Source organism: Camelus bactrianus, chromosome 20, assembly GCF_048773025.1.
Source record: "Camelus bactrianus isolate YW-2024 breed Bactrian camel chromosome 20, ASM4877302v1, whole genome shotgun sequence".
NCBI lineage: Eukaryota > Metazoa > Chordata > Mammalia > Artiodactyla > Camelidae > Camelus > Camelus bactrianus.
Genome location: NC_133558.1, coordinates 32897664 through 32906536, shown reverse-complemented (window position 1 = coordinate 32906536; position 8873 = coordinate 32897664). Strand labels below are relative to the sequence as shown.

The 8873-nt window shown below is 38.7% G+C and overlaps 1 protein-coding gene across 2 annotated transcripts; it reads left to right on the top strand.

The window, feature by feature from the left end:
* On the top strand, positions 1 to 7182 carry DEFB110 (defensin beta 110). 2 transcript variants are annotated; one of them, XM_045509365.2, is made up of 2 exons: positions 1 to 161; positions 7049 to 7182. In XM_045509365.2, the coding sequence occupies exons 1-2, from the start codon at positions 107 to 109 to the stop codon at positions 7180 to 7182; spliced, it is 189 nt and encodes a 62-aa protein (XP_045365321.1). In that variant the 5' UTR covers positions 1 to 106. The 2 variants fall into 2 exon arrangements, with proteins under 2 accessions (XP_045365321.1, XP_010972175.1); XM_010973873.2 differs by lacking the exon at positions 7049 to 7182 and adding an exon at positions 4504 to 4652.
* The last annotated feature ends 1691 nt before the right edge of the window (positions 7183 to 8873 follow it).

The window sequence follows — 8873 nt, the reverse complement described above, 5'->3', positions numbered from 1 at the left end:
AGAATCTATAAATAAAAGGGTTCTCTGTTTCCTTATTTGAAAACAGCTGACTTGAAAAAGAAGATCTGTTGGCCCTTTTTTATTCCCCCTAAGGAAACTCTCTACCATGAAGATCCATCTCTTTTTCTTTATTCTGCTCTTTTGGGTCACAATTTTACAAGGTAACATGAAAATGTTTATGGGTATACTTGTGTTAATGAATTTGACGAGGCATCCATTTTTCCTTGTTAAAAGTATTGTATTAACATAGGTATTAAACGGTTTTTATGCTAAATGCAATGTGGTACTCTAGAGTGAACCCTGAAACAGAAAAAAAAAACAATAGTGGGAAAACTCATGAAATGTGAATAAAGTCTGCAGTTTAGTTAACAGTACTATAGCAATATTAATTTTTTAGTCTTGATAAATGTACCATGGTTAAGTGAGATGTTACCATAAGGGGAAGCTGGCCTCTATGATCTTTGCAACTCTTCCGTAACTCTAAGATGATTTCAAAATGAAAAGTGTAAAACACCTGCAAGATCTCATCTTGCCTCATCATCTTCATCCTGAAACAGTTAGTCAGAATCGATGCTTGCTGGAAAAAAATATTCTTTAGCATCATCAATGGGTACGTGGTAGACAGTTCAGTGTTAGAGCTCTATTTATCTTTTTCTTCTTTTTAACCTCCGCCAGGATACTACTTCCAGTCTAGGAAGACTTTCCTAATATTCTGTCCTTGGTACTACAGGCAAACCATGTCCCTTGTTGGCCTTTCTTTAAATATTTCTGGTTGCTACCCTCCTGTCTCTGAGTGCTACAGATCACGTGAATGTTGAGGGTACTCGTACATGGGTGGTATTTTTCATGAGATTTTCTTCCCCTTTGAGGATTATCTTTTCACACCCGGTGTGTAACCAGATTCCCTTCTTCTGAACTAATATGTAAGTATGAATTGTACAGAAATGAAAGAGTAAGGTTTGGAGATGGAGAGACCATTGAGTCTCCTCCCTTCTTCTTAAAAAGCTTATGGTAGAAGAGTGAGTTCAGTCTGTCCAGTTTATAATAACGGCCCTGAAATTATGCTCAATTCACTAACTCTCAGAAAAATGTTCTTTTGTAGAACTTGGCCGACATCTTTAGGATAAATGGAAATCACAATAGAACCAAGGAGAATGAATTAACTTATTCTTTCACTGTGAATATTATAAAGTCCATCAAGACAATCTAACACTTTTCACATAATAAACTGAGAAATTATCACTTAAAGGTTGCAAGTGGAATAAATTCTTCTATATAGGGGCCAAACATCAATGAAGTAACAAAGTAATACAGTTCATTGTTAATTTAACTAAGAAAGTAACTTCCTCTCCCTCCATTAAAAAATTGTTACAAAAGGGTCTCTGGATTTTTTCCAGCTCTAGGAAGGGCTGAAAGGAAATTCTACACAGATTCATACAGCTTATAACATGTGATAAGTCTTTTTAAATTTCTTTTTTTTTTTTAATTTCAACAATAGCCAACATGACTAGATCACTATGCTGTGTTTTTATGTTGTGTTAGCTTATTTTTTTCCCTTATAACAGTGCCCCTGGTAATGACTAATGCTATTTATGCATTTATGAATGAATTTATAATTATGTGTTCTGAGACTCAGAAATTATAAATCTCTTGGAGGATACAGTGGCATAGATTAAAACACTGATGTAATTAACTTTGTATATTTTCTCTTATCTTTTCAAAGTGAGGCCATTGTTCTTGTTAACCACATGTGTACCAAACTTTTAGAGAACTTCTACCGTTAGTGATAAAAAAAAAAAAAGTAAAAGAAATCTGTCAAGATATAGATTTTCTTCACAAAATCAGAAGAGGTGTCTATGGAATAGAGACACTTAGACAATAATACAGTATTAAGAATGCTGTCTTTCATCTTACAGCTCACCAACATATGGTGGTTGAACTAAACTGGATAAAATTAAATGTCTTATATACAACTCATAGAGTCCCTCAGTTGTTTTTTTATATTTCCCTTCAGATGGTGGAAGTTCTGACTCAAAATTGAGGTACAAAAACTCATCCTTTTCCGCTCAGACTGTTACAACAGATGAAAAGATGTCTAGATTAAAGGTCCTTACATTTTCTATGCAGGCAAATTTCCACTGAAGTCACTTCGTTTTCCCTCCTCATTTTCTCAAGTTACATAAAGGCACTGAATGTCTAGAAATGAAGTCTTGTTTCATTCTCATCTACTGTCTTACTCTATCTGCCAAACTGAAAACTGCATTATTGCCAATAATCACTTTTCTTTAAGCCTGACATGGACTGTGGATAGGAGAGTATAGTTCTGCGTTCAGAAGGTAGTCATGACTTCCCCCACCCCAGGTTTCCAAGAAAGTTAAAGACAGTCTAAGGCATAAAATAGCAAGTAAGTGAAAATAAAAGGAAATTATTTTTTTAAATAATTTTTTAAAGATACTTGAGGAGCTATTGTGCCCATTTTTAGGTTATATATTAAGTAGAGTTTTATATATGGGTTTAAAGAAATCCCCGAACATGTGAAAATATTATAGGCATAATGTGAATGATATTATCAAGCGCTTTGTGAGAGCGACGGAGACGTTATTTTCTTGAAAGTGATCAACAGAGACTTCAGAGAGAAGACAGTATCTGAACAATGTATCTGCAGGCAGAGGCAATACATGTTTGGCTCATCACAGCACAGAGGTTTTCAGTGAGGGCAAGGAGATATGATGTGATGTCTGGAGACCTTATAGGTTGTCACAGCGGGCACTACTGGCATCTAATGGGTAGAGCCCTGGGATGTTGCTGAACACTCTTCACTAAATAGCATAACATCCCACAAAAGAACTGTCCAACCCAAAAGGTCAACAGTGCCTGGGGTGAGGAAGCCTGCCCTGGGGCGGTCATGGAGTTTGACAAGAAGTGCACCGAAGAGTTGAATGAGTGGATGGGTGCTTGCAAAGATGAGTGTCAGTGGTCCAAAGACACGAGGGGAAGACTCCTATTTAGAGGTCAGAATGAGGAGAAAGAAGACAGTAATATTTTTAGAAAAGTGAAATTAGACAAAGAAGGGATAGAAAAGGGTGAGGTCAGTTTAGGGTGGAATATTGGACAACAGTGTCAAATGTGACAGAACTCTTGTCTGAAATGAGTATAATTCAGGTTTCTATCACTGGCAAATCATACACAGGCTTGATAATAGTAATTTCCCCAGAAACTGCAGAGTAAATAATGATATTTAGAAGTTTACATTTAAACTGCTCAGAGTAACCACGCATATTTTTGGCTGTATCTCGTATCATATTCAGCATTGCTTGAGTTTTAGTGAGAAGACAGCTAATTTTAATAGAAGAACTAAGTTTCATATCAGCTGTTTGTACCAACAATATGGAAGATGTCATTCTGAGTCTAGAGACCCATGACTAAGTACCATCACTTACCACCAACTGGAAATGTAGACAGAATATCCAGGCAGAAAGGCCTGGTCTATAGAGGAACTATTTGATACCAAACCTTAATTAACAGTAGAAACTAGTGGTAGGATTCATTTGCTTTCATACCATGAATATATAAAAAATATTTGAGTCTGCCCTGTGGTCAGCCATTGGCAAAATTCAGAGTCCTCCCACACCAGTTCTCTTTAATCTCACAGCATCTTAAGGTAAGTACTTATCAAAAGGGATGTGTATATTTAAAAAGACCCCCAAAACAAAAAGGGCTTCTCAAAGTACATAGGTCAACGCATCAAGTGAAATACGCAATTAAAAGAGATTTGGCTTAGAATGGATCTTACAGTCTATCAGTCCAACATCTCCCAGTTCCCCAGGGATCTCCAACTACCCTAAATGATCAGCTTTAGTGAGAGGCAGTCTCCAAACTACAAGACAAAACATGGAGCTGGGAGCACTGGTAATTTTAGAAATCATGCAATGGTCCAAAATGGCCCGATCTTGTAGTCATTCCCCTTAAAAAAAAAAAAAAAATCAATGCTGTCATCAGATACACAACTAAGTTAATTCATTTCTTGGGGGAAATAAATCTCAAAATATACAGGGGAGTTGGAAGAATTCAGACAAATTGCCTAACAGTGCCTCTCCTGACATTAAAGAAAAGTAAAATCAAGCTGCAGTAGAAATCTCTTGAAGGAGAACTCACTAAGCACAACATTCAATCTAAGTAATGTTTGTGAGAGCAGGAGGTGAATTACGTGGACTTCTTTTAGTGTTGACTTTGGAAATGACCTCCCAGTTGCTCTCCAGTCACTTGTAAGGAAGGAAGCTGGCACACTTCACTTAGGTCCCAGACACTTTCTAATTTCCAGGATTTACTTTGCATCAAAGGACAGTGCATTCACTTACACTTTGCTCAGGAAGATTTCCCCATCATAAATTAGAAGGGGACTTTTTCTTTTGCCCTACTACACGATCTTTTGCTTCTCTCCTTTTAAAATATGGGCATGTCGTAGCTAGAGTGCTAATTTCAGCCATTCTTTCCTTCTTACAGCCAGAAGGAGATATCCTCACTATGGTAGCTTGGATTTGAGGAGAGAGTGCAGAAAGGGCAATGGTCGATGTAAACTTCAGTGCCGTGAAAGTGAAATTAGGATTGCTTACTGCATGAGACCTTCAACTCACTGCTGCTTGCAGAAGTAACGGTGGCAGAAGACAAGAGAGACACATGCTCCGAGAAGAGGGACCAGTGTTACTCAGTATTCCTTCACGTCCTTTCAGCACAGCCTTCCAGGCCTGTGTGTCACTGTCACACACAAAGAATGGAATAAAATGTAGCAGTGAACCATTCAGAGGTGGTTCTATGTCATACACACATCTGGTGCCTTTACCTTGCATTTTCTCTGGACCTCTTGGTACCAGAAGGAAGCACATTTTTATTTTACGCAAGTTCTTCAAGAACTGTTCCCGTTTCTATGGGCCCTGTGCTCGCTGACATAAGAAACCCAGGTCACAGGTACTGACCAATCTGACTTCTGAGATCAGATCAAGCCTCCAGGAGCAACGTGCTGTTACTTTCTTATTAAACACTGTGTACAGATTATCCCATAGGAAAAAAATATAAACCCACTGGACCCGTGAGACTAGACACTGAGAGCGCAGATCCTTCTCGTGAAAGCACCAGGCTGGAGTGAGAGAAGGACATGGTGTAAGAACGGAGGAACAGAGGAAACTCACAATCAGCTCCAGTTTCTCTCTGCATTTCGTATGTGGTGGAGAAAAACATGTGTCAGGAAATTGAAGAGGGAGTGAAAGGGGAAGGAAATAATTTCATAGAGAAGAGACTACCTTTATTTTGACCTAGGAAGCCAGCAACTAGGACTGGCAGCAGAACTCAGCTCCTCGGTCCTGAGAGATGACCGTGGCTGGGGGGTCACACACACGGCAGAGGGAAGAGGAGGGGTCTCTCCCCCCTTCAGCTCCTCTCCGCCTGCCTCCTCTGAAGGCCACTGTAGTTCCCCCCAACAATGCTCTCATCAGCACTCCTGGATCATGCATTTTCTACTCAAAAATGCAAACTCTGCTTCTTTTATGAGTTCAAGAATACAGTTTCCTCATTTGCATTCATTCAGAATTCTTTTTAAAAAAAGTATCATCAATACCACAACATAGTAATCAAACAATTAGGAAATTCTCTTCCTCCCAAAATAAAATGAAGTCATTTTTTGGTCATTTAACTGAAGGAAAAGGGGATTTATTGAGTGGATACCTGTGGGCCAGACTCGGACTCAGAAAGATACAAGGATTTCCAGGCCCCTGCTACATCCTTGACATTTTTATTCTGGTGTCTCACCCCATGTTCCAAATGCAGATGAGACCCCAGCAAAATGTATGAGGAAATAAATTTTCCCTATTAAGATAAAGCTTCTGGATATATTTCCATCACAAGGGATGGTTTCAGTTTTAGTTTTATCTTAATAGTAGCATACGAGTTCCCATTATGAAACAATTATTTCCTAGGCATATATTGGAGCCTTGCATGCATGACCTTTCACATTTGAAAAACTTAAAATAGACTTTGATGGTCCAGCATGTTGCCTTACAGTGTAAATGCCTTCAAAAGTATGTTGACAATATTCATGTAAACAGTTTCTCAACCTCAGCATTACTGATACTTCAGTCCAGGCAGTTCTCTGTTGTAACAGCTCTCCTGTGCACTGTATCTTTAGCAGCAAGATGCTTCTTCCCCATTCCTAGCCTTTACCCACCAGGTGCTAATAGCACCCTTTCCACCAATTGTGAAAACCGAAAATGTCTACCTACATTGCTCAGTATCCCCATGGGGCTCCACTCTCTACTAAACATTTAATGCACAACCAAACTGTGTTTCCATGTGCATATCTAAAGTGGTTTAGTTTTTAATAAATTACTCTATCAGTAAGTATTTTTGTGCCTATTGTGTTACAATATCCAGCTGTGTTGGGTAGGAGGTAACAAAGAATCAGAAGAAATCATAACTGTCACATAAGGGTTTATATTTTGGCTACAAGAATAAGCTACCATAACAAATGTTTAAGAACATATATATATATAATTAAGTGCTACATTATGTTACGTAGAGCGTTGAAAGGAATGTTTGCTCCAGTATATTAAAAAAATTCAATTAACAGTGAAACGTGGAAGGGAGAAGTACTGAACTAATGATACTGTGAAGCAGCAATGAGTAGGTTTAAAAAATTGAGAAAATGAAAATTACAAGTTTTTAAAGACCTATAAACACCATCTTAATGAAAGCTTGGGAAAGTCAACCTGATCTTAATAAAGTAAGAAAAAAAAGACAGGAGAGCAGAAGCTTAACACTGATGTGAGCTGCAAGATGAGGACGTAACACATTTCGTGCAAGTGACATGTTTGTATCTGGGTCTCTTTCTGAAACAGCCGACAATTTGTGCTATAAGACATCCTGACATCCCAGGCGCTCCACCTCCCCAACACATGGTCTCACGACTAGACCAGGTTTCTTTCCCTTTGGTACAAAGCCACCCGCCCCCCGTAGGAAAAGTCAGGCTGATGACTTCAGATGTCTTTCTTGATTGCAGCCAGAAGTGAGCTTGAACCAAAGTACAGATTTGAGAGATGCCAAGCAGTGAAAGGAACATGCAAAACATTCTGTGACGATGTTGAGTATGACTACGGATACTGCATTAGATGGAGAAACAGGTGCTGCATATAAATTCCGGATATCAGAAGCACCGCTGGGGATCCCGGCGCAGAAGAGAGATGCATCTGACTGGCCCAAGAGTAGGTAACAGGAAAATGCCCCAATGTTTAATGGAAACACGTACTTTTAAATCTTAAATGCTACTGTTTACATCAATAAAAACAATTTACTGTCTCTAGTCTGTCTATTCTTTGCTCACTCGATTTGTATTTCAGATGGATGAACATATCGGTGAAGCAAAGGAACAAACTCGCATTGTGCTTATAATCTCATTTGGGCCACATACATTCTACTTCTCTGTGCCCACAAGCAAATTACGGGGAAAGTGGAAGGATTCTTAAGAAATGATGGAAAGTAACACAAAAGCAGGAAAGGTTTCTCAAAACAGAAAGGCACATTAGCATTCGATCTCTTTCCCTCGTGTGTAAGATGAGGCTGAGGAAGCCTTCCTACTTGAGGTGAACACAAATTTATTTATGTGGTTCATTTATAACAAGTTCTCTGGTGCCATGCCATGTTATACTCCCCCTTGGGGGGGATTTTTCCCATAATTCTCATCTCAGGATTTAACTAGGGGTCAACATTTTCTTATAAATCTTTCTTTCTTACTACAGGAACATTAAAAGTTTGACTCCTCACCATGGTGATTCAACCAAATAACCCTCCTCACCCCCCAACTCTCTGACAGGTTAGAGTCAAAAAAAGAGAGAGAGAGAGAGAAACAAGAACACAAACAAAAAGCCAAGCTTAGAGATAATGTGACAGAGAGATGTAATTCAGAACCTTTATTGCTACAAACAGTCAGCGGTTTTAGATACGTGCAATTTTAACTTGTTAATTACATACTTATATTCACTAGAATGAGGTAGCTTTACATACTAGGCCAAAGAAGAAATCAAAAGCCAGAGTGATAAAAGCAAGCAGGGAGGCAGCCCAGCGTGGGGTGGAGGTAGCGAAGCTACAACAAACCCAGCAAGTCTTGAGGTTTTATACCTGGGCTGTGAGAGTCATAGTCTTAATTCTACGCTAGGCAGATAACTGGAATGAACACTGTTTATGAGAATGACATGAAACACTGCCGTCACATGAAGGACGTATAGGAAATTAAGAGTGTATTAATTTCTATATAATTACTAAATCACTGTATGTAAAACAGACATCACCAAGGACCTACCGTATAACACAGGGAGCTATATTCAATTTCTTGTAATGAGCCATAACAGAAAAGAAACTGAAAAATAAATATGTATGTATGTATATGTATAACTGAATCATTTTGCTGTACACCTGAAACTAACATTGTAAACTGACCACACTTCAATAAAAAGTAAGAAGTAAAAAACGAGTATATTGGGGGGGAGGTTATAGCTCAAGCAGTAGAGTGCATGCTTAGCATGCAGAGGTCCTGGGTTCAATCCCCAGTACTTCCTCCAAATATAAATAAATAAACCCAATTATCTACCCCCCAAAAAGAAAAAAGAGAAAAAAAATCATTAAAAAATGAGTGTACTGGTATCTCATTTGGGGACCCTGAAAAAGTGAGTCACTAAATCGGTCAGAAAAGAGGAGAGCAGACTTCAGCTGAAGCAGCAATAGAAGCTTGGGGGGGAATTCACCCTCATCTCCCCACCCACCGTAGGAAGATGAGAAGAGCAGTATCATTAAAACAGCAATGAAAATCAGAGCCATGAACAAACCGCAGA

Bases quoted from the DNA above. Each gene is read 5' to 3' on its own strand.
- DEFB110 (XM_010973873.2), top strand. From the start codon at position 107: ATGAAGATCCATCTCTTTTTCTTTATTCTGCTCTTTTGGGTCACAATT. The intron at 162-4,503 runs GTAACATGAAAA...TCCTTCTTACAG, and splicing joins TTGGGTCACAATTTTACAAG to CCAGAAGGAGATATCCTCAC.